Source organism: Haliotis asinina, chromosome 14 (assembly GCF_037392515.1).
Source record: "Haliotis asinina isolate JCU_RB_2024 chromosome 14, JCU_Hal_asi_v2, whole genome shotgun sequence".
In the NCBI taxonomy this organism is placed as follows: domain Eukaryota; kingdom Metazoa; phylum Mollusca; class Gastropoda; order Lepetellida; family Haliotidae; genus Haliotis; species Haliotis asinina.
In genome coordinates, this window is record NC_090293.1 from 54,528,217 (window position 1) to 54,554,580 (window position 26,364).

At 43.2% G+C, this 26,364-nt stretch overlaps 1 protein-coding gene across 1 annotated transcript in view; it reads right to left on the bottom strand.

Moving 5' to 3' along the window:
* Positions 1–15,487: 15,487 nt before the first annotated feature.
* Positions 15,488–26,364, bottom strand: part of LOC137260962 (importin-7-like) — a 41,766-nt gene continuing 30,889 nt past the window's right edge. Inside the window, exons 21-28 of the mRNA XM_067798540.1 lie at positions 25,898–25,990; positions 25,009–25,229; positions 24,415–24,560; positions 23,954–24,019; positions 22,688–22,758; positions 22,410–22,551; positions 21,677–21,793; positions 15,488–20,563 (exon numbers count right to left, since the gene is read on the bottom strand). Coding sequence (XP_067654641.1) covers positions 20,478–20,563; positions 21,677–21,793; positions 22,410–22,551; positions 22,688–22,758; positions 23,954–24,019; positions 24,415–24,560; positions 25,009–25,229; positions 25,898–25,990 — 942 coding nt within the window. The 3' untranslated portion in view covers positions 15,488–20,477. The remainder of the gene's footprint in view (positions 20,564–21,676; positions 21,794–22,409; positions 22,552–22,687; positions 22,759–23,953; positions 24,020–24,414; positions 24,561–25,008; positions 25,230–25,897; positions 25,991–26,364) is intronic.

Genomic DNA, 26,364 nt, shown 5'->3' on the forward strand with positions numbered 1-26,364 from the left:
ACACCTGTATTCATCTTCCTAACTGCCATTTAGAGAATTCCTGCTTTCTAAGCCTATGACACATATGTGTGTCGTTTCGCACAATGTGTTTTTATCAGCCAAGTGATGACCACGATGGTCATCTTGCTACAGGAACAAACCCCTGTCCCAAAATGTCGCTTTAAAAATCATAGAGAAGAGGAAATCAATGTCGAGTCTATCGCCACTGACACAGCTTCAACTGATCTTGTCTCATGGGGATTAATTAGCATTCTTGTGCTGTAAAGAACTTGCGAGCGATGATGTCACATGTTGTGGACGCTAAGTATCATCCTCGCTTTGATTATGGAGTTGGATAAGATATGTTATCAGTAACTGTATGTAAGTACTTACGAAGAGCTCGGAGTTCCTGTATGTTCTTGTCTGTGCAGTAGGTGATGATGGGACAGACACTTGAATACTTGTAGTTACTTGTGCCCGCCTCTTTCTTCTTCCGTTGAAATGGCCGCCTGTCCTCGAGCCTTCGGTATATATAGGCTATTTCGCTATAGGTGTAGTTTGTTAGCACACCCTGTGTTGTTCACGATGGCGGTGATGACGTAGCCAGCTGAGATGTCGTACATACACTCACTCTTTCCTCCTCGCCTCGCTTTCTTTGCTGTGTCAATATTGATACAATTTCTATGGGTTTCTCCAAGCCTTGATCAGTTGCATCGTCAGCCTGCATAGATGTTTCCTACACTCACCAATGTAACCAGGTAATATTTATGTGTGCTGATGCCCATATATGGACTTGAGGGTGGCAAGGAATTTTCCTATTTTATTATGAAAACATCACTGTCATTGAACATCAATTCATTAATCTTAGGATCGTATTTCAATAGTAAATGGAGATATAATCAACCAGTCATAACGGGATTGCATCTCGTTTAAATACCTTTATCCACCCACACCTATTCCTGATGGGGGCACATTATGATGCACAAGGATATTGCCTGCAGCATCCATTTGGTACAATACCCCACCACACACTTCAATACAGCTTGGGGCATCCATTTGGTATAGTGCCCTACCACACACTTCAATACAGCTTGGGGCATCCATTTGGTACAGTTCCCTACCACACACTTCAATACAGCTTGGGGCATCCATTTGGTACAGTACCCTACCACACACTTCAATACAGCTCGGGGCATCCATTTGGTACAGTACCCTACCGCACGCTTCAATACAGCTTGGGGCATCCATTTGGTACAGTACCCTACCACACACTTCAATACAGCTTGGGGCATCCATTTGGTACAGTACCCTACCACACACTTCAATACAGCTTGGGGCATCCATTTGGTACAATACCCCACCACTCACTTCAATACAGCTTGGGGCATCCATTTGGTACAATACCCCACCACACACTTCAATACATCTTGGGGCATCCACTTGGTACAGTACCCTACCACACACTTCAATACAGCTTGGGGCATCCATTTGGTACAGTACCCTACCACACACTTCAATACAGCTTGGTGCATCCATTTGGTACAGTACCCTACCACACACTTCAATACAGCTTGGGGCATCCATTTGGTACAGTACCCTACCACACACTTCAATACAGCTTGGGGCATCCTTTTGGTACAGTACCCTACCACACACTTCAATACAGCTTGGGGCATCCATTTGGTACAGTACCCTACCGCACGCTTCAATACAGCTTGGGGCATCCATTTGGTACAGTACCCTACCACACACTTCAATACAGCTTGGGGCATCCATTTGGTACAATACTCCACCACACACTCCAATACAGCTTGGGGCATCCATTTGGTACAATACTCCACCACACACTTCAATACAGCTTGGGCCATCCATTTGGTACTATACCCCACCACACACTTCAATACAGCTTGGGGCATCCATTTGGTACAGTACCCTACCGCTCGCTTCAATACAGCTTGGGGCATCCATTTGGTACAGTACCCTACCACACACTTCAATACAGCTTGGGGCATCCATTTGGTACAATACCCCACCATACACTTCAATACAGCTTGGGGCATCCTTTTGATACAGTGCCCTACCACACACGTCAGTACAGCTTGGGGCATCCATTTGGTACAGTACCCTACCACACACTTCAATACAGCTTGGGCCATCCATTTGGTACAGTACCCTACCACACACGTCAATACAGCTTGGGGCATCCTTTTGGTACAGTACCCTACCACACACTTCAATACAGCTTGGGGCATCCATTTGGTACAATACTCCACCACACACTTCAATACAGCTTGGGCCATCCATTTGGTACTATACCCCACCACACACTTCAATACATCTTGGGGCATCCATTTGGTACAGTACCCTACCACACGCTTCAATACAGCTTGGGTCATCCATTTGGTACAGTACCCTACCACACACTTCAATACAGCTTGGGTCATCCATTTGGTACAGTACCCTACCGCACACTTCAATACAGCTTGGGGCATCCTTTTGGTACAGTACCCTACCACACACGTCAATACAGCTTGGGGCATCCATTTGGTGCAGTACCCCACCACACACTTCAATATAGCGCGAACATCCCTGTGGTTCAAATCCCTACCACACACCTCAATAAAGAGCGGAACATCCCTGTGGTTCAATAACCTACTACTCACTTCAATACAACGTGGAAGATCCATGTAGTGCAATACCGCAAGGCACACTTCAATGCAGCTAGAAACACACATGCAGTAAAATGCCCTACCATATACTTCAATACAGCATCTTTGATGTACTTCTACACCACCACCCCACTACTACCCCACCTGTTACAGCACCAACACCCCACTCCTACTCCACCCATTACTCAGCACCACCACCCGACTCCTACCCCTGCTATCACACTGCTCCATAACCCTACTCCTACCTCTACTTTCACACAGCACCACCATCCCCATCCTACCCCACCTATCACACAGCACCACCATCCCCATCCTACCACACCTATCACACAGCACCATAACCCTATTCCTACCCTACATATCACCGATCACGCAGCCCTATCACCCCACTCCTACACCACCTATCACACGACACCATAACGTACTCCTACAATTCCTAATGATCCATCACTCAGCACTACCACCCCACTCCTACCCTACCTAACACACAGCACCATCCACCACAACCGGTCCTGCCCACGCCAGCCACCACTATCATTCTTCTGGTAACAGGACGCCTCCAGTGTTTGGATTTGAATTGATCTCGTGGCGTCAAAGTAACCATATCTTTTATTTTGAGTATATTACACTTGGACTTGGAAGTTGGTGTGTCGTAGATGTGGGACATTTATGTAACAGGACACAGGAGTGACTGGCACCTCGCTCTGTTGACACACCCTCCAGGACCATCATGATATCCCGGCAAATATTAGCATATAATACCTCCACCTTTCGTCTGTAGTGTGTGGGGGGCTAATATTGATACACTAATGTGCAAACTTAATGCCTGTGTATTGACGTTATATATAACACATTAAGTAAGGTGAGGTCTCTATATGATACAAGGAGACTAAGTTGGGCTGAATTAAGTGTCCCTGTCTCAAACTATAAACACTGTGACTATCTCTGTCTCAGCCTATAAACATTGTGACTGTCTCTGCCTCAGCCTATAAACAATGTAAGTGTCCCTGCCTCAAACTATAAACAATGTAACTGCCCCTGTCTCAAACTATAAACATTGTGACCGTCTCTGTCTCACCCTATAAACAACATTGTACATTGTGGTCGTCCCTGACATAATTACTATGATTGGAAAGGACTGACTGCCAAACCTTTATAGGGTTACCAGAAATTATTGAGAATTTAAAGATTGTATTTTTTTGAAATTTCTTCACTCATTGCTCACGTATTAAATGTGAATATTAGCAGAACATAACTCCAGATTCAAAGACAGCTGAACAGTTAGTATTCTTTCAAGTCCCCATGGGCAGCAATGCAGGCTTCAAAGTGGCGGAGCATACTACTGATCAAAGAAATTAGAAAGTCCTGGTAATTGCTGTCCCAATATCGGACCACCTTCTTTCATTCCAGCAATATTTGTCAGATTTTTCTTATTGACACTTTCCTTCATAAGTCCCCAAACATTTGTATTGGATTTAGGTCCGGGCTGTGGCTTGGCAAATCTAATAATGTCATATTTTGGGTTCGAAACCAGGCCTGTGAATGCTTTGAACGATGTTTTGGGTTGTTGTCATGCTATAAAATCTAAAACTTTCCAAAGAACACGTGAGCAGATGGAAGTAAGTGTCCCTCTGTGTACCGCTCACTGTTCATAATCTCTTCAAATACAAAGAGGGGCGTTGCCCCTAACGCAGATATGCCACCCCACACGTTAAATTTCGGACTGTACTTTGGGCGCTGATACAAAGGGGTTTTTTCAGTTTGTTTCGGTGCAATAGGAAACAACCTCTCACAGAACTTTCATCTGAGAAAATCACATTGTCCCAGTTAAAATTTCAGTGCTGCAAGCACCAGTTCAACCTTAGCTCCTTTTGTTCAGGTTTCAATATCGGTGATGGAATTCCTCGACGTTTCTGCCAACCCATTGCATGCAGCTCAGTTTTAATTGTCTCCTTACATACAGCCACAGTTCCTCTGTCTCCAGGTTTCAGAACTCATTCGATTGTTTTAGAAACAAGAATATAAAGCCGCATCCTGTCACCGACAGTCGATTTTCTGGGCCCACCTCCGACTCCCTGGCGCTCAATTCTATATCCATTTCCATATCTACTTGAAATCACTTGATCTCATTTGATTTCCCTGTTATAATACTCTAAAATCAACTTCCTGCTCTCTAAATCACCCATACTGAGGATCACTAAAAAGTCGTCTGCAAGCAAGTACATAAAGGGGATAATTCTTCACAAACGAATAAAAGAGTATTACACTTGTCTTTCTTTAATGAAACCAAGCACTTGGTCAAGGTTGTTTATACTAGAACTAAACATTTTCTTAAAATTCTCAATAATTTTTGGTCATGTTGTAAAGTTTGCAAGGCAAAACAGTGGCCTTAGCCTAAATAGATACTCACTGTGCCATCATACATGAGACAAGGTTTGTCGAATTCATTTCTGAAACTTGTATCTGATAATTTTGACAGCTAAACTTGACAGCTATCTTAGTTGTTCTTGACATCGGAGACCTGTATTGTCCAAGTAACAAATATTGACAGGTTCTTGGTAAAGTACACACTAGTATCAAACATATATGATCTGTTGGGTGTGGTGGGCGAGGCGGGGAGCGGTGAGCGAGCTGGCGAAAGCGCCAAGTTTGTGATCCAGCGAGATCGAGGTGTCGGGATCCAGCCAACCTGTGAATGGGTGTACAAAACCTTGGAGTCAAATTTGTGTGCAGACTCTTTCCGTATGTCACAATCTCTAGTGTATAGTACGCAACCCTGAGAAATGAAAATAACCCACGAAATCTGTTGGTGTGTGACCAGATGATGGTTGCATGAAAACGTGCAAACACTTAGTTGCGGTTACATCAACGTGCAGTGAACATGGACAAAGTACTGTGACCATGTGCCCCAGTCCACCCAGCTGTGAATGGGTACCTCGTTGCGATTGTGTGCTTAGAGGCAGCAAGAGTTGTATACTCCCCAGGGAATTGAGATTCATAATACCATGTACTGTTGTCATTAACATCTAATGATCGAGGAGGAAAATACCAGCGCCTTGAGCAAGTTCTAGTAGCGTGGATATGTGCGCTATATAAATATCATATAATGAACTGACCTACTCGGTGTGGCGACAAATAGTGATTCTTCAGCGGCACCAGTGTACTGTAGCCATGGTTAACTTCCTCCAACACGACATGAAAGCACCTAGTAAATACGGACTGGGCAGCCCGGGCGAGTATTGTACAGAATCGTTACAGTTTCAGAAATGACGAAAGGTCTTTGTCGTCTGTTTTAGATGTGTCACTGTGCCAGGGATGGGCATAGTTGTTGACAGTTCCACACCATACGTTACTGTACACTGTCTCTTTGCTGTAGGGCATCTTGTCGACTCGAGCTAACTGGGGTGGACGAAAATTGGGTTGTAGGGGAGCTGGGGCCGAGGGCTGGGGTTGTAAGGGGAAATGTGGCAGTAAGGGGAAAAGGCTGTGAGGGACTGGGGCTGTAGGGGACTGAAACTGTATTGGACTGGGGCTACAGGGGACTGGGGCTGTACTAGACAGGGCTGCGTTCGACTGGGGCTATAGGGAGCTATGGCTGTAAGAGACAGGAGCAATAGGGGACTAAAGGTGTATGGGACTAAGGCTGTAGGGGACTAAGGCTGTAAAGAACTGGGACTGTAACGGACTGGAGCTGTAGGGGACTGGGGCTGTATGAGACTTGGGCAGTAAGAGCTGGGGCTGCAGGAGTCTGGGGTTGTTGGAGACTGGGGCTGTGGGAGACTGGGGCTGTAAGGGACTGGGGATGTAGGAGACTGAAGGTGCAGGCGACGAAGGCTGTATGGAACGAAGGCTGTAGGGGACTGAAGGTGTAGGGGACTAAGGCTGTAGGGGGCTGGGATGGAGGGGACTGAAGGTGTAGGGGACTAAGGCTGTAGGGGGCTGGGATGGAGGGGACTGAGGCTGTAGGGGGCTGGGATGGAGGGGACTAAGGCTGTAGGGGGCTGGGATGGAGGGGACCGAAGGTGTAGGGGACTAAGGCTGTAGGGGGCTGGGATGGGGTTGTTGGAGACTGGGGCTGTGGGAGACTGGGGCTGTAAGGGACTGGGGATGTAGGAGACTGAAGGTGCAGGCGACGAAGGCTGTATGGAACGAAGGCTGTAGGGGACTGAAGGTGTAGGGGACTAAGGCTGTAGGGGGCTGGGATGGAGGGGACTAAGGCTGTAGGGGGCTGGGATGGAGGGGGCTGGGATGGAGGGGACTAAGGCTGTAGGGGGCTGGGATGGAGGGGACTGAGGAGAAGGAATGCGGCTGCTGGGTATCGGACCCAGATCCCTTGTGCGACGTCAAACCGCCCCGAATGGGCCATTCCACAACTTGACGAGACAGTTAAATAAAAGCAGAGATAACAGACAGATATAGCTGTAGAGAAAAGGACAGCGAGACAGACACGGTATCCATTCAGAATGTCCTGCACTGCAATGGCTGGATATGTCGAGGTAACGTCAACACACGCCTGTCACAAGCTTCAGACTGCGAGTGACCATACACAGAAGCATATGTGTAGCTCTCCAGCTGCCATTTTCATTCAGCCAAGCATGTTGAATTAGTAGAGATATTTTTTCTTACTGTTTCCTTTAGCCTGCATTGCATGGAAATAATATGCGCTTGATCGTCTAGACTTTCAAAATGACGTTGTGTTGTACTGTTGGTGATAGTGTCTTCGGTGATGTTGTACTGTTGAGAGTTGTGTCTACCTGTCTACGCCGGGGTTTTGCTATTGGTCTACCCGTCTACCTTGGGCTTCTACTGTTGATAGTGGTGTCTACCCGTTTACCGTGGTGTTGTACTATTGGTAGAGGTGTCTACCCGTCTGCATATGGGTTGTACTATTTGTGGGTGGTGTCTACCCGTCTACCTATAGGTTGTACTGCTGGTGGTGGTTTCTACCCGTCTACCTATAGGTTGTACTATGTACTATTGGTGGTGGTTTCTACCCGTCTACATATGGGTTGTACGATTGGTGGTGGTGTCTACCCGTCTACCTATACATTGTACTATGTACTATTGGTGGCGGTGTCTACCCGTCCACATATGGGTTGTACTATTGGTGGTGGTGTCTACCCGTCTACCTATAGGTTGTACTATTGGTGGTGGTTTCTACCCGTCTACTTATAGGTTGTACTATGTACTATTGGTAGAGGTGTCTACCCGTCTACCTATAGGTTGTACTATGTACTATTGGTGGTGGTTTCTACCCGTCTACATATGGGTTGTACGATTGGTGGTGGTGTCTACCCGTCTACCTATACATTGTACTATGTACTATTGGTGGCGGTGTCTACCCGTCTACATATGGGTTGTACTATTGGTGGTGGTGTCTACCCGTCTACCTATAGGTTGTACTATTGGTGGTGGTTTCTACCCGTCTACTTATAGGTTGTACTATGTACTATTGGTGGCGGTGTCTACCCGTCTACCTATAGGTTGTACTATGTACTATTGGTGGTGGTTTCTACCTGTCTACATATATATGGTACTAAGTACTATTAGTGGCGGTGTATACCCGTCTACATATGGGTTGTACTATTGGTGGTGGTGTCTACCCGTCTACTTATAGGTTGTACTATGTACTATTGGTGGTGGTTTCTACCCGTCTACTTATAGGTTGTACTATGTACTATTGGTGACGGTGTCTGCCCGTCTGCATATGGATTGTACTATTTGTGGGTGGTGTCTACCCGTCTACCTATAGGTTGTACTATGTTCTATTGGTGGTGGTTTCTACCCGTCTACCTATAGGTTGTACTAAGTACTATTAGTGGTGGTGTCTACCCGTCTACTTATAGGTTGTACTATGTACTGTTGGTGGTGGTTTCTACCCGTCTACTTATTGGTTGTACTATGTACTATTGGTGGCGGTGTCTGCCCGTCTGCATATGGATTGTACTATTTGTGGGTGGTGTTTACCCGTCTACCTATAGGTTGTACTATGTTCTATTGGTGGTGGTTTCTACCCGTCTACCTATAGGTTGTACTATGTACTACTGGTGGTGGTTTCTACCTGTCTACCTATAGGTTGTACTATGTACTATTGGTGGTGGTTTCTACCCGTCTACCTATAGGTTGTACTATGTACTATTGGTGGTGGTGTCTACCCGTCTACCTATAGGTTGTACTAAGTACTATTGGTGGCGGTGTCTACCCGTCTACCTATAGGTTGTACTATGTACTATTGGTGGTGGTTTCTACCCGTCTACCTATAGGTTGTACTATGTACTATTGGTGGTGGTGTCTACCCGTCTACCTATAGGTTGTACTAAGTACTATTGGTGGCGGTGTCTACCCGTCTACCTATAGGTTGTACTATGTACTATTGGTGGTGGTTTCTACCCGTCTACCTATAGGTTGTACTATGTACTATTGGCAAAGGTGTCTACCCGTCTGCATATGGGTTGTACTATTGGTAGGTGGTATCCACCCGTCTACCTATAGGTTGGACTGCTGGTGGTGGTTTCTACCCGTCTACCATAGGTTGTACTTTTGGTGGTGGTGTCTACCCGTCTACCTATGGGTTGTACTATTGGTTTATGGTGTCTACTCGACTACCATGGTGTTGTACTATTGGTTGTGGTGTCTACCCGTCTACATATGGGTTGTACTATTAGTGGTGGAGTCTACCCGTCTACCCATAGGTTGTACTTTTGGTAGTGGTGTCTACCCGTCTACATATGGGTTGTACTATTAGTTTAGGGTGGTGTAGCACTAATTGTGGTTGTGATGTTTGGTCGTCTACAGTGTGGTATAAACAGAAGCACGGGTTTCCTTAACTTGTTTCTATAATATTTTAGACAAGAGACTTTGAAGTATCCTATCACGGCCATCTGCAAACACAGATACACGCACACGCACACACACACGCACACAGAGAAAGACACTGCGAGACAGCACAGAAATTCTGGAGTGTTTCTCAAGTGGGCCGTTTTCTATCTTACGTTTTATAAGCGTGTGATATTTTTGACACACGAAAACCTACCTCTCTCCTGAGACATTATTTCATTGAGATGTCGTACATTTCCATAACTGTACACTTGTTTGTTTTTAGGGCGCACCGTGCATCGCATATTGATACAAGAAGAAAAGCGCGAGGTGACGTTATTACCTGAGCGGGCAGCTGATTTCCGTGAATAGCCTCCAGACGGGTTTGGCATATTAAACACTTGCATTGTAGCGACCTTCAATAGATGGTGTCAGACTTGTGAGGATCATGTATACAGACACAGACTAGTGCTGTCAGTTGCTTCAATTTCATGCTATATTAAGCACAACACTTACAAGTAACGGAATTCTTTTCAAGTTTAAAGCGTTGCATATGTGCGGACAAATACGAGGAGAGTAGATGGAGTCAAAGCGTCGGTTCATGGCGAACCCCTAGCAGGGCGTATCTGCTCTCGTACATGTTGTTACCGACAACGCACCATGCAATGATATTTGATACATATCCTTTACCTGACAGTTTAAATGAGTGTGAGATTTTAGCATCACATCGGCATTGCTTCATCCACGAAAACAAGTTCATAATATACTCCCAGGTAAATGTAATTTACCTGAAAGTAATTGGTCAGTGGCTCTTTCACTTTCTTTGTGTCCCGTTATAGGCATGTCGAACTGGAAAACGAAATATCCAGTAACCAGTACCATTGCAACCAACAACATGAAATATGAACAAATACCACACATGATATGCATCTCACGTTCTGTGGGAACTTATAAACAGGGACTTGGGATTCTGGTTGTTGTTGAAATACAGGTTGATATACTCTTTTCCATGCACGGCAAACCCACAGGTGTAAACTTGTAGATTCTAATGTAGCTTTATACGCATATGCGTACCAAATATGACACAGCTGAAGGCCTCGTGATGGACTATCATGCTGAAAATTTACACCATCTCGTATCTTTATCGCGAAACACGTGACGAAATGAAATTTGGACACCATCGCTCCAGCTGACAATACCAGCGAATGTATGTAATACCTTTCAACGGGCATTATCAGGGTGCAGGGGCAATTGGCGTCTTGGTTGACGTTAACAACCAAAGGGAAACTGCTCTTACATATTAGAGGTTAAACCTTGGTATAACCTTTACGTATTTTGTATATCTCGCCTAGACCCGGCTAAACAGTTAAAAGGCAAGTGATATAAAGAGGGAGGGGTAAAGGGAGGGAGGGAGTCTTTGTTCTCACTGTGTCTGTGTGTGTCGAGACACAGAGACATGTGTTAGTCCCGCAGTGCCGAGTGTCAGGCAGTGTTATGGCAAGATAACGGTTACTTGTACTGGTTTAAATCACTGGGAAATCGTTTGTACGTACGGATTCAAAACAAAACCCTTGCTCGGACGAAGTTAATACCGTCGTCTTGCGTCTGGTCAAATGCATTGAAGAGGATGACACCATGCGATTTCCTAAGTACCGACGCCCTAAAGAAGGCAGCTGGATCTGCTGGTGAAGGTGTGCTCAGTTAGAAAGCTCTGAATCTTCACCCGTATTTGTCATCGCACAAATATTTAACATCTCGATACCCCGACACGGCGGAAAATACAATGTTTATATACGCCAATGCGCCGCTGTGTTCACACCGGCGTGTTTTCAGTAACACTCCTTGAGCTGGAAAAGGGACAAAGCCGCAGGATGGGCCCCGATGTAAGTCTATTATCATTACATGTGCACCCGAGATGACATGTGGATCTTACACTAGTAATTCCAACTCTTCACAGTAACAAATATCCCGCTTTTATCAATGACATCTCACCTTTCGCCCGTCAATCCTTTTATAGCGATGAATTGGAAAATTAGTTGCACTCTGGCATAACACGTTATTGACATAACATTGTAAAGATGCAAAACTTCTATTCCATTAAATATGTCAACATTACCCTCCCTGAAAATATATATATATATATATATATATATATATATATCCTTATCTTACCCCTTTCCGTTCCACAAAGCAGGGTATAAAACTCCCAAACATTTCAGCCAGATGTAAAACTTGCCAGCCCTGACGAAAATTTACCTGTCCGCAAATAATTTAGGTTTGACAAAAGCCCTAGTTTATCATCCAACTAGAATTCATATATGATGAATATCTTCATATACATGTCTAAATTTTAAACGTCCGTCGGATAGGTGAATTTGAGAATCTTGCATTCAGTCCCGGGCGGTCGGGCAGACAGATATTTCGGTATTTCGTACACGGTAATACAGACATACGACTTCATTGCACTACAATCAGTTGGCGGAGTGGACGTATCTACAGCACAAAATTTCAAAACATCCTCCCATAACCCAACTTGTGAACATTCAACACAATGTAATTTGAGCCAAACAACAGGATTGCTGGAGTGACCGCGAATCACTGTCCCTCTCCGAGATCTGTCATCTGTCTAGAAAATGTAACGAATAATACATACGGATGTTGTGTGTTTTCAATGTACACGCGCTGTGGCATTTAACACTGCAATATACTGTGTGTTTGATTAAGCGCTGTTCTGTACCTGGTTTGTTGTTTAACGCCGCACTCAGCAATATTATAGCCATGTGGCTGTCGTCTGTAAATAATCGGGTTTAGACTAGGCAATCCCATGATAAACATCATGAACGTCCATCTACACAACTGGGATACTATGGCATGTCATCACGTCAGCGAGCGTGGCCACCCGATCCCTTTAGGCACCTCTTACGACAAGCATGGGTTGGCGAAGACCAAATTCAAACTCGGATCTTCACGGGTACTTCTGTACTTCACGGGTAGAGGAGTAGCTGCGCCACCACGGCTTGGCCACTGACCGAATGTGACAGTGGTATCCAACATCCGAGGAACCTAGTACACAGTTGTTTCCCAGTAATATGATATAAGAGCCTACCACATCGGATTTTGAGGCTGGTCTCGATGTCTGAAAGCCGCCATCTTGTTGTCTCATCCACACGCGACTGTTTCCAAGCTGCTGAGAGAACAGGCATGTTCCTTACCACAGCGTCTAACATTTCCAATTACTGAGTGGAACACAATGATAAATGTTTACCTAGAACTATACAGTGGCAATATACAGATCCATTCGTAAATACCACTTCTAAGAGGCTATATGCAAATGAGATTAAACCCGTGTAAGATTAGTATGCCGACTGCTCACTCACACAGCCATGTAGCAACTCCCAGCTTGCCTGACCTTGAATGAAGGTGCAGTGTGTGATTCTGTAGTGTAGACCTGTAGCGGATACATGTGCCCGCGGACAGAAGGCCAGGTGCGCCGTTACAAATGGCACTTGATGTTTCCCTGCCTGGCACTCTGCACTAAGGGACCGAACGATGTCTGTGCATGATGCAAGCTTAAATACCAACACCATTTGTCATTACACGTCTACTGTGGATCAATAACAACCGCCACACACTGAGTGCTTAGGTCAGGGTGAGTGGCCTTAAAATCATTGAGTCGGGCCATGGCATTTTAAGCTAAGATATCGGAATAGAAGTACACGATATCATCATAAAATGGCTTGTGGTGTCAAGAGTGGCCTCCCTTTGGTATTAAAACGTCTTGCCAGGGAAGAGTTTCCCGACAACCTGACAATGACGGGACAAGTGTTAGTCCAGAACGTCGAGAGTAAATATTAAAGTTGCACATCCATCACAAGTGCATTGCATCATCCTACAAACTTCTAAATGCATGTCAAACATCTGAACCTGACAATGGCGGCTACTGGTTTATCATATAGCACTGGAACAGACTGACAGTGAGTTAGTTCTATAACTCTCCGATGTATAACATGGAGTGTTTCTGCACAGAGTTCACTACTGAGTGTAAGGAGAATCTTGCCTTGTTCGTACACACCCTTACACTGGGTTACAATGTAAGAGTCTATCCTGTTCCCATATCGGTGTTGAACTGTTTTCTGAGTTGATGTTCAGTTGTATATGGGCTCATTCAAGAAATTTCTGAAGGCTTCAAAAGTCAAAGTTAAGTGTATGTTCATAGAACACGTCTTTAGCGCTAATCAAAATGCGACTATTCCAATCATAGTTTACAAGACATGACGTAGGATGCCTAAGAGGCCAACGAGTATTTGGAAACTCAGTTAAGGTTGGGGTGACAATTGATGGTATCGTGATATTATACAATTGCTCCTTTTAAAACCATGAACGGAAGAAGGAACCCAAGTTCTATGGATAGTACAGGCAACTTGTGAAAGTTTGTTTACATTAATTTAAGGTCCGATTTCGGCCGTTCTGATGGACAATCGATGATGTGGAAGCTATTGTTTTTGATGGATGAAGACTTCAGGCCCCCCTAAGTAATTGAAGGAATTACAGCAAATTTGAAGGAATTGCATCTCAAATGTAAACAAACGCAGCCCACTCGCGAAACAATTGCAGCGATATCGGTAGTTTAGCGGTAATAACAGAAACACATCGGCCCTATCGGAAGCAATGTCGGTAATACTGGAAACACGCTTGGCCATCTTCGAAGATTTTTCAGTCGCGAACGGGAACTCACGCAGCAAAACATGGCGTCGTTGGAAGAAACACCCGCCTCGGTGAGTTGTGTTTTTAGTTCCTACTATTACATTTTTATACTTATCCACCTTTGACCACCCGTGTTGAATGCGTTTAGGTATGAGGTGTTGTCGGGACAATAGCTTATGTTTTTAGGAAAAGATAGTCTTTCTAGAAGAGTGTCACAAGTCATGCCCCTGGAGGTTGTTTACATCTGAACATCGAAGTCGTGCCGATGATTACGAACGTGCGCTAGATATAACATCATTTTTTTGGTAAAATGTGTTTAAATTTGTCAATTGCACTTCATAGAAAGAAAAATTATGGCTCATAAACTTCTTCATGGCGCACGTTCATGATGTTCGTAATCATCGGCACGACTTCGATGTTCAGCTGTAAACAATCTCCAGGGGCATGACTTGTGACACTCTTCTAGAAAGACTATCTTTTCCTAAAAACATAAGCTATTGTCCCGACAACACCTCATACCTAAACGCATTCAACACGGGTGGTCAAAGGTGGATAAGTATAAAAATGTAATAGTAGGAACTAAAAACACAACTCACCGAGGCGGGTGTTTCTTCCAACGACGCCATGTTTTGCTGCGTGAGTTCCCGTTCGCGACTGAAAAATCTCCGAAGATGGCCGAGCGTGTTTCCAGTATTACCGACATTGCTTCCGATAGGGCCGATGTGTTTCTGTTATTACCGCTAAACTACCGATATCGCTGCAATTGTTTCGCGAGTGGGCTGCGTTTGTTTACATTTGAGATGCAATTCCTTCAAATTTGCTGTAATTCCTTCAATTACTTAGGGGGGCCTGAAGACTTGTGGTTCTGTGAAGAGCTTTATCCTTCAGAGGAGTTATCACTCGTTGTCGACCTGAACGCTGACCTGAACGTCGTAAGATGTTTTCTGGCCAACTGTCTGATTGCACTCAATGACACCATTCCGCACTGAATTAACTTGCATGCGTCAGTTGAGTTGTCCCCACATTTGCTTATCGGCTTTCTAGGTTATGGACCTGACCATTATATGAAACCCACACCATGGGTTGACACATCTGGAAGTGAATACATGGACAAATGGACATGGCACGTCTAAGGGAGCGCGACTCTGTAGACTGTGACGTCATCACTTCATCCTAACATCAACATGTTCTTGCTGAAGAATGGTAAAACACCAGTTGAAATCTCTTACCTGTATATGTAAAGCACCAGTGAAGTCCAGGTCGGTGGAACAAAGCTAAGCTACATTAAGCTTTACATTACAAAAGACAAAACATCCACGTTTATTTCCAAATTTAAAAGTTTTATTTGTGTGTCACTGATTGCATTCTTCCATTGTTCCAGCCTATAAACAACAAAACAACAGGAGCCCCACTCAGGCAGCCATGGCGTCTCTGGGCAACAACAGGTCATAAAATAAGTATCAAGTTTCTCAGTTCTACAGCGTATTTGATGAGGTTTGTGTCAGCAGCATCCCATTCAGACTGGACTACTGGCCTGGAAAGAAAGATGCTGCACCAAGAAACATTTAAAGTCCCCAAATAAATCTGACATCAAGTTACCAATGGCTTGTTTTTTCATCAATGAGGTATCCCTTATGTCCCCACTGAATAAATGGCTCCACTATAGGTCTGTTAATTACAGCACTGACTGGAATGGTCACATAACTGTACAGACAATGCTACCGAAAGTATGTGTCATCTATGAAACCATATGCAGAGCATTAACACACTTTAAGAATCCTAAGTTTAAAGTAAGAGTATTTACATCTCCCCTTTTCCCATGCAGCAACTTCATATTGAACAAAAGAAATTCATGCCTTGTTATGTCTTGCTTTATGGAGTTGGAGAAAAAACATGGTGAAACTTGCCGAATTATGGGCAATAACAGAGAATAGGAATATTGCCTTATATGGACTGACTCCCATGCAAGATGTGATGGAATAACTTGTGTCTGTCTCCATGTGCACATTCCTTACCATAACTAATCTCATTAAACAATAAGGTGGTACAGATGAAGTTTAATGTCAACATGGCTAGGACAGACTGCAGGAAAATTATTTACCACAAGTACTGCCAAGGATCTATACTGGTTTCAGGAAGGGATTCAATACACAAAACTGCATCAAGGGAGTTTAATTCATTTTACTGGTCCATCACTATCAAACCATTTGTGTTACTGAGATGAAACAAATAAGCTCAAATGTCACACTTGGAAGGTGTTACTCTCGAGACACAGTATCCTAAGCAAGAAATGGTATCTTCGTTTTAAGTTTTACATGAAATTGGGCTTGATTAAAAATAAATAAAAAAGTACATCATGAAAATAATCCTTCCTTGAAAACAGTGAAATAGCTTAGGTGTCTGAAGTTCATGATTGAGTACCTGCATGTACACATTTCCAACCTGCATGGTACAAATCTCAGATAGGTACTGACTGAAAACTGTGACAGTGACACAAGCTTGAGGATTTAACACTTCCAGTGAGTTTTTGATATGTACAATAGCTACCATCTTAACAGTAAAAGGCACTGGTATAAACTTAAAATATGAAAACAACTGCCGCTTTACACCTAAAGTAGAAACTTCCCTCCCTCTTCCAGTTCAATTCAGTTCAGATCATCACTGAAGAACGTTTAAAGCACCTTTCTTTCAAAGGAAACAATGACAGGAAATATGCCAAATGATGTTTCTATTTGTTGTAACTGTCAATCTGACAAAATTGAAACAAAGGCAGGGCTCCAGATAAAAACCGTGGTGGCATAAAAAATATATGTGACACAGTAAGAAGTAATTTTGGAAACATAGCAGATACACACCACAGCAGCATGGAGTGGTCACAGAATCATTCTCACACATATTTTTCTGAAAAAGTATTGTTTTGTTGACCTCTTTACACTTGAGTAGCAATGCTGTGGTGCATATATGAATGAAACACAAGTTTACGGATATGCCATTTCATTCCATTCAGTACTCCAGGGATTGAGAAAGAGAATTTTTAATATGGGCCTTTTTCTGAATTTAGAATGGGCCACAGCCCTTTTATCAATAGTGAAATTCAAAATTTTAAAGGGGCATTTTTTATTCAAATGTGCAAAATGGTCCATGGTCCCTGCCTTTCCCCATGTTTCCAATTTTTTTCCAGTACTCCTAGATGGGAAAATAAGGAACACATGCTCCTCATGTTGAAACTTTATCTGGAGCCCTGAGTGAGATGGAAATGTAGAATCCTGAAAAAGGGATGAGTCAACGAATCTGAAACAGATCGAGTTGGTTGAGTGAGTTAAGTACTAAAAGCAAATCACTTTTTCATAACAATGCATTGTAACATCAAGTTTAAGCAAACAACATTCAGTATTTCACAGGTTACGACCCTTTGACCTTAGAACAATTATCATGCCTAATTCTTCTGTACTGCAAGAACTAATGCAAGCTCATCCAAAGAATTGTGACTAGATATTGGAAAATTAAATAATATTCCCCCAAGATAATGATTCTGTTTCCAGTAGCAAGACTTGAGGAGCGAAACAGACAGCAATGTGTTCTCTCTGATATATACCGAAACACAACAAAAATGGAAAATTATCTCCATCAAGACTGATTTGTGTTTTTATCCTGTTTCAGTATATTATGATATTTACAGACAGGACCAAACAAAATGTTAGTTCTCCCAATAACTGGGACAGAACTGTTCACACTGGAGGTCAGACACCGGGCAACAAATTGGTCCAAGGAGGAGCTGGGTTTGGTGGGTGAGCAAGGCTTGGGTTGACTGAAGAGGGGGCTGCTACAAGAGGGAAGATTTTTAGTCAGTTTAACCATTATATACGTTGCATACTTGTATCTTACCTATCACCTAATAGTAACAAACAAGGAACAAAATGCACAGAAATAAGACTCCTTGCACTTGTTTGGTGTCACAAGATTAATCCTGAAAATGTATCATCACGACAATCAATAAACATGGGAAATAGGGCAGTAACATTAGCAATTAGTCAAAGAGATCCAGAACATAACAACCTCCCACTGAGATCCATTGTGGCCATATTTCAACAATCACAAACTTTACATAAATTTGGCGAGTGAAACTTAAATTGCCTTACAACAGCATTTCATTCAAGCTGATGTGTGATGAGTAAATACTCCGCACTATATTTTAGTACAGTTGAAGAAAAACAGCAAGCATGTGGAAAACCCCACAACCCAAGCAGCTGACATACACCCCAAACAAGGACAGTGGAAGGAGTCAATTTACTGGACTGCAGCATTACAGTACCAGTACAGCTGAACAGCATGACAACAGCTGAACAGCTTGACAACAGCTGAACAGCATGACAACAGGCTTCACACAATGTACTCATCAGGGGAAATGAACTGGCTACATACGGGGTGGCAAAGTTTGGCAGAGAATTTGATGGACAGATGAGGAACAGGCCCCACATCTAATGTAAGTACCAACTGATGCACTGTACAGAACAATTTCTAAAACCACAGCCGTTGAGTTAGGATTGTCGCATGTGACATTAAACAGTCTTGTAATGAAAGTCCTGTTCTATTCCAGGGGCACTTGCAAATAACATGATCTTGTTAGTTAGTTTAGTTTGTTTTTTGTAAGAACATACATGATCTAGTGGAGAAACAGACTTGTAAAAACCTGCCACAAGACAATACAAAAAATATATCCATGGAAGAAATCTAAAGTCTTGGTAATCACTGACCTACACCAAAGTAATTACACACAATCTCATAACAGCAATACTATCTCCACTAGATGTGTCATGGGCAGCTTTTCAAGCCTGTACAAGCCAGAGGCTGATATTAATCCCAAAGCATGAATAACAAGTCAAATTTAACTGTTAACACAGTGACAAAGATAAGACAAAGGTTTCAGAAGCACAAAGTCTCAGTCATCTGAGGTCAACACATTTTCATCACAAGAGTTATGGATAGAAACGCTCTGAATCTAAACCGACTTTGGGTATTTGCCCTACTCTTTCCTGTTGAAAAATATTCACCAAGTACTAACCTGAAAACCCACTATCTAAGAGAACTTATGGACAGAAATATGAGGAATATCTGGGGCATAACAATAAACAAGGATCCACAACTTGTGTGAAAGTAAAAAAGGTTGTCAGAAGTAATTCTGTGACTAAATGATGCAGCTGAACCCTCCGACTACTAAACCCTGCCAATAACTAAGATATTATTATACACAAATTAATCTAGATAAAAATATGATAATAAACAAACCAGCCAAGGTATCTTTCATATCAGTAAATAACTTGCCACAGGGCATTAGGGCATCAACTTGAGACAAGACTTTCTTCTAATTCATTGTAAGATTTTAATTATTTGGGACATTTTGAACCTGGAGAATAAACCAATGTGAAATCTTGCCACTTTTGAATAATTTATATGAACAATGGAGGACAAGAGGCTTGTTATAACTGACTTCTCTCTCCTTAACAGAAACAATGGACACAAACTATGGCGGAGGTTGTGGCCTGGTAAGAACTGGTGTTGTTATGGTGATCGCCATGGTGACGATTGCAGGAAGCCACGGTGAGTGGAGCTGGTTGTGTCAGTGATTGCCCCCTATAATGCACATTGTACATACTATCACAGATCAAAACACGGCTGGGAAGTGGGGGGGCACCTGCCCGATCAGAGACTTGACATTATCAAATATGTGTTTACTATTAACATGGTCAAATATACACCGACACGCTGTCACAGTATAAAATCCAACAAGTTTTTTTCCTAAGAAACTCCAACAGACTTGTTCACAAACCTAACAAAATATTTTCAATTTGTACCAAAAAATGGTTTTCACGGTTGTTTCGTACACAATCTTTTTACACAAATATTCATCAATAGGATTCCCAGAGAATGAGGGTAATTCACAGTGTCACTTCTCCTATTTGTCTTGAGTTTCAAACACACTGGCATCGGTAGCAACACTTGCTTCAATTTTAATCCTTGCGCAAACCGTCAAATCCAATATTTGTGAAGTATTTATGCTTTCTGTGAGAAATGCTGGGTCATCTTGAAAGCAGAAGCAGTCACACAGGTGAATCCCATTATTAGCAGACAAATGGTGAAGTCCACTTCCACACAGGGTGGCGGTGAGCAGACATCTAGAATGTTTTCCTGTCACCCCTTCCTTTCACTTGCTTTGTCATATGAAGCTGAGCACTGGTTGAGTCCACTAGTGGAAATTAGGGGTGAAAGGAGACACTGTTGCACAATAGTTTATCTTAAGCAAAGCAAAAATTATCCCATGCTTCCAAAATTGAATGATGTAGGAACTTGTTTGGTTGTGAACATGTAACCCCCTCTTTGTTCTATCTGCTTGGAATCTGAAACAGAGCAAGTGAGTGAGTGAGCAAGTGAATGGTGAACAGCCAAGCCAACCAGTGCATATTTGAGCTTGGACCAGACAAACATGCTGTACAACAATTACTGACATGACACACAATGCCATCAACACACAATGACATCAACACACAATGCTAATGACAATATTGTCTGAACACGTGAGGACACATGCTTGAGGCACACAAGGTACAACTTGGTTAAGGACAGACCACTTTTATTTCTCTTACAGATTTTTGTCCTCGGAAAATGAATAAGCTGGAGGAAATTTCTTCGAAGAGAAAAAATCACTTATCAGAGCAAAAACTCTCAAAAACATTTTCAAAATCTGTGTTTTTCAAGTTCACACTCCATGAGGTGCTCAAAGCACCAATTTATAACAAGTATTGCTAGATTATTCAGTTTAAACTTTGTGAGAACAGATAATGGTGTTTCAGTGTCCATAAAACTGCCTTTTGTAAGTTTAGTAAGTCTTGCTCCCATATATCTTAACATCAGGATATTATTTTTCTTGCAGGGAAAATTTATTTCAATTTTTTTCTTGAAAACTGGAAAAAATAATACCCGACGGATCAGTAAAACCAGAAATGAAAAGAATTACTCTTGCTTAACCATAGTTTGTCAGATGGATTGTACCGAAAATATTCAGCTTGTGGCCAGAGCCAAAACTGTTTGGCTGTTTGGTTTGCTATCAATGTTTTCCTTGAAGACTGTTTACTGAGATATACTCTCCCTGATGTATGGGCAAGCTATTTTCACTACAAGCAGTACTGTTTATGATGAGCATAAATCCACTTTTAAACACTGTCAAACACATAAGATCAACCTAAAATAAGTTTCAAAAGGCAAGTACAAAATGACAAAGAATCACTGCTTTGAACTAAAAAATACACAATAATACCTTACTCTACTTTAGAGAAATCTGCACTAAAAGTCAAGCAGGTTTAAAAACCGGAAATAGCCACAAGTACAAATTGTTTGAAGAACAGTCACAAACTGACAGCAGTGCACTGGCTTGCATACTGCTGGGGCAGTTAATCCCATTTTTAGCTGGACTGTCTGCTGTAGTGGGCAAGAGCCGCAAACTTCCTATATACCTGCAGCTGCCTTTCTCTGGTCAGAAAGTTTGAAAACTTCATCCAGTTCTTTTGTCTGTGGTGCAGTGAGGGCACTCGTTAAAGCCATGTACCACGTGGGGTCTGTGGATTGAATGGCTGAAACACAACATAAATATACACATCACAAACATGGTAACAGACAACAAGAGATCCTGGAGAATAATATCCTGGCAAAATTCCAGCTATGTTGTTTAGAATATGCTCTTGTTCACCCAGCAGGTAGGTAGGATGAGATGGTCAACTGTGACTGTTCACCTTCAGCTTGTTTTGTGTACTCCCCAGGGAATGGAGGAAGTTAGTCAAACCAGTTTAGTGAATCAGTATTAATCATGTAAAACCTGCAACTATTCAGTCAGTGAACAGATATCATGACGGCTGACTAAAGGGGCTGTTTTCACTACTGTGACTGCACTGAAATGGTTCCAGACACATTGCATTAATATCAGGAACTGAAAACAACTGCAAACATGATACTGACCAATGTATTAGAAATTAACTTAAGAACAAATCCGCTTCATCATGACACATGCCAATCAACCACATTGTCAACATGTATAATTAACTAGTAACCGTAACTCCAGGTTTGTCACGCATACCATCAACAACACTGGTGGCATTAGAAAGCTCCTATCAATCTAATCCTCAAGAACTCGGAGTACTAAATTCCTAGGTTTTATACTTATATAGCACCCACAACAAGTTGACAACTCACACTGCAGAACATGTTTAAAGATGACATATTCATCAATTTGACAGCTATCCTCATCTATAGGGGTCTGATAACTCTCGAGTGCTGTCTCCTCCGCACCATCATCTGTGAACTCTGCGTCACTGTCATCATCCGTATCACCACGCTGCAGAGGAACATACGCTGCTTGTTAGAACATACACGTCTTCATTCCTCAGAAAGTCACCTATATGTAGGGGACTTCAAATAACTATCACTGAGCCTTAGGCCTTTCTCATCAGACCAACCAAATACATACATACCGCTTTTTCTAACTTTTCTAAATACTGGTTTCCATCTTCATCAATCTCGTCTTCATCACTTTCCAATACTTCTGTGGACATACAAACAAAGCTTTGTGAAATATTGTAGCCCACTGATTAATTGAGTCTTAAAGGAAATCTTTGGATCAGCCCAGTACACCTGTCCTGAACACCATCTCAGTAGATCTAACCTGATCACCATCCCACTACACCTACTCTTATCATCATCCCACTACACCTACCCTTATCACCATCCCACCACACCTAGCCTTATCACCATCCTGGTACACCTACACTGATCACCATCCAAGTACACCTACATTGAATCACCATCCCACTACACCTACCCTGATTACAATTCAAGTACACCTAAAATGATCACCATCCCACTATACCTAAAATGATCACCATCCCACTACACCTACCCTGATCACCATTCCACTACACCTACCCTGATCATCATCCCACTACACCTACCCTGATCACCATCCCACCCTGATCATCATCCCACTACACCTACCCTGATCATCATCCCACTACACCTACCCTGATCATCATCCAACCCTGATCATCATCCCACTACACCTACCCTGATCATCATCCCACTACACCTACCCTGATCACCATCCCACCCTGATCACCATTCCACTACCCCTACCTGATCATCATCTCAGTACACCTACCCTGATCACCATCCCACTACACCTACCCTGATCATCATTCCACTACACCTACCTGATCATCATCCCAGTACACCTACCCTGATCATCATCCCACCCTGATCATCATCCCACTACACCTACCCTGATCACCATCCCACTACACCTACCCTGATCACCATCCCAAACTGATCACCATTCCCCTACCCCTACCTGATCATCATCTCAGTACACCTACCCTGATCACCATCCCACTACACCTACCCTGATCACCATCCCACTACACCTACCCTGATCACCATCCCACTACACCTACCCTGATCATCATCCCACCCTGATCATCATCCCAGTACACCTACCCTGATCACCATCCCACTACACCTACCCTGATCACCATCCCACTACACCTACCCTGATCACCGTCCCACTACACCTACCCTGATCACCGTCCCACTACACCTACCCTGATCACCGTCCCACTACACCTACCCTGATCATCATCCCACTACACCTACCCTGATCATCATCCCACCCTGATCATCATCCCACTACACCTACCCTGATCATCATCCCACTACACCTACCCTGATCATCATCCCACACCTACCCTGATCATCATCCTCTTCCTGGCCATTCTCATCTTCATCTGAGTCTTCTTCTTCCTTAGCTCGACCTGTCACAAACAGTGTGCAATCATTTCACTGTAACGACTTGTGGCACAGTGTATGCAATGACTGAAGCATATATACAGCGTATGAAATAAGGCCTGTCGACCACCCAAGATGGGCTAAATTTCTGACAGATGGTCCAAATTTACAGCTAGCCAACCTGATGATGTGGTGCAAACTTTATATGTTCCATACCTGTCAGGAATACTTGGTGTCTGGTCTGGTTAAATTTTGAAGTTACCAGCCCTGATGTCTGTCTGTCTGGCTTTTGGTTTATTTCACACACTGATATTTGCAATGTTTCTTTGTAATCTTGCGAACACAAACTTTTGTCTGCTGTATGCATCACCTATGTCCAAACGGACACTTACCAGTATATTAAATTACAACAGAGACCTACTTGCATATGCTCGTTTTAATCCCTGGAACAGGAGCAGAGCTGCAGGTATGATCTGTGGGGCGACAGCTGTAATTTCTGCTGGGCGATTGTTTGGCATATTTAAGACTGAACACAGACCAAGCACACAAATCTTTCGGTCGTGCAGCCTGCAAAATAAAGTTCATATTCAATATTATGATAATCCATACAACCCACAGCAATGTGGTTGCCCTGCGCCCTCATAATATTGTTGCCCTTCCTTATATGGATGCCCCAAGCCCTCCCTATGTGGTTGCCCTGAAACCACCTAATATGGTTGATCTGAATCCTTCCCATGTCGTTGCACTGAACCCTCCCTAAAATGGATGCCCCAAGGCCTTCCTACTTAGTTGCACTGAACCCACACGATATGGTTGCCCCTCAACCCTCTTGGCACTTACATATCTAACATCCCTGAAACATCTGCATCTGTCAGCCCCAAGCTGATTGCTTTAACCAAGTGTTAGTCTGAGTACAGTGACCTGGTGGCTACCCAATGACTTCATCTAGAGTAACAAGGAAAACCGATTTATGCAAACACCATGGCACATGGACCACAATAAAGATGCTCCTTACCCAAGGAAGCAGTCTGCATCGTGAAGCCACTGCTTGAGGAACTGTGCAAGTATTGATCCCTGCATGTTGGGGATCTGGATTTTATGTAACGTCTCAAACAACAAGGGAGTGTTATAATACAGTGCAGATATGACTACTTGTAAACACATTGTCCTCAATTCTGATGTCTGAACTTCCCGCGTCAACCTCTGTAAAACCAGCTCCACAAATGACGGCACTACCTGTAAAACAGAAACATCAGTCAGCAACTACACATCATACAACACATGTACAATATTACCTGTAAAGGAAGTCAATACAAGTTCTAGACTTCACGACTAGCATCTGACCCCCTGACAAATCCAGCAGATTCTCACATGGTCTGGTGGAAGCTGATAACCTGCCAGCTCCAATACCCAGCTGTATATTTCACAATGAGTGGGTGAGTTAGTTTAGTTTTACGCCACACTCAGCAATACTCCAGCTATATGGCGACGCTCTGTAAATAATCGAGTCTGGACCAGACGATCCAGTGATCAACAGCATGACCATCAATCTGCGAATCAGTGAACCGATGACATGTGTCAACAAAGTCAGCGAGCCGGACCACCCGGTCCCAATAGTTGCCTCTTACAATAAGCATACTCAGGTCCGGACCATATAATCTGGTCAGTGACATGGGAATGTTCCATGGTATCAGGGTACAATGACATCACTTAAGTCATCACTTTCACCAAGGCTTTGGGAAACCAGTTCCCACCTGTATCTCACCAAAGCATTGCCTGTCTTTGGTGGGAACCTGTAACAGTCTTCACAAACGTTGGTAAGATCAATTAACAATCTACCACATGCGTGAAGTGAGGTAGAGGGTTTGTGAAGGGTGGGGAGGATATGTGGACAGGCTACTTACATGGTCTACTTTCCCTGGACATTGAAGAATAATGACCTCAAGCAGCTTGGCTGCATGACACTCAGGGTCCTCACCCACATCTCCCGTCAACACCTGCAACACAACATACCGCTGGTATACTCAAAAAGACGTAGTTTCTGCAAGAAAGATATCCTTAAACACTTACATGAAATCTTAACATTCATATACATACAAAATTATCCACATTCTCCTTACATGAGTCGGAATATTTACTTGAACAAGTTTTACAAAAAAGACTTCTGTGACACCATTCCTAGATCCCTGGCAAACAAGTATCATTATTCTGAACCCGTGAAGGTCCCGGGGTAGAATAGGCCTTCAGCAACCCATGCTTGCCATAAAAGGCGACTCAGCTTGTCGTAAGAGGCGACTAACGGGATCGGGTGGTCAGGCTCGCTGACTTGGTTGACGCATGTCATCGGTTCCCAATTGCGCAGATCGATGCT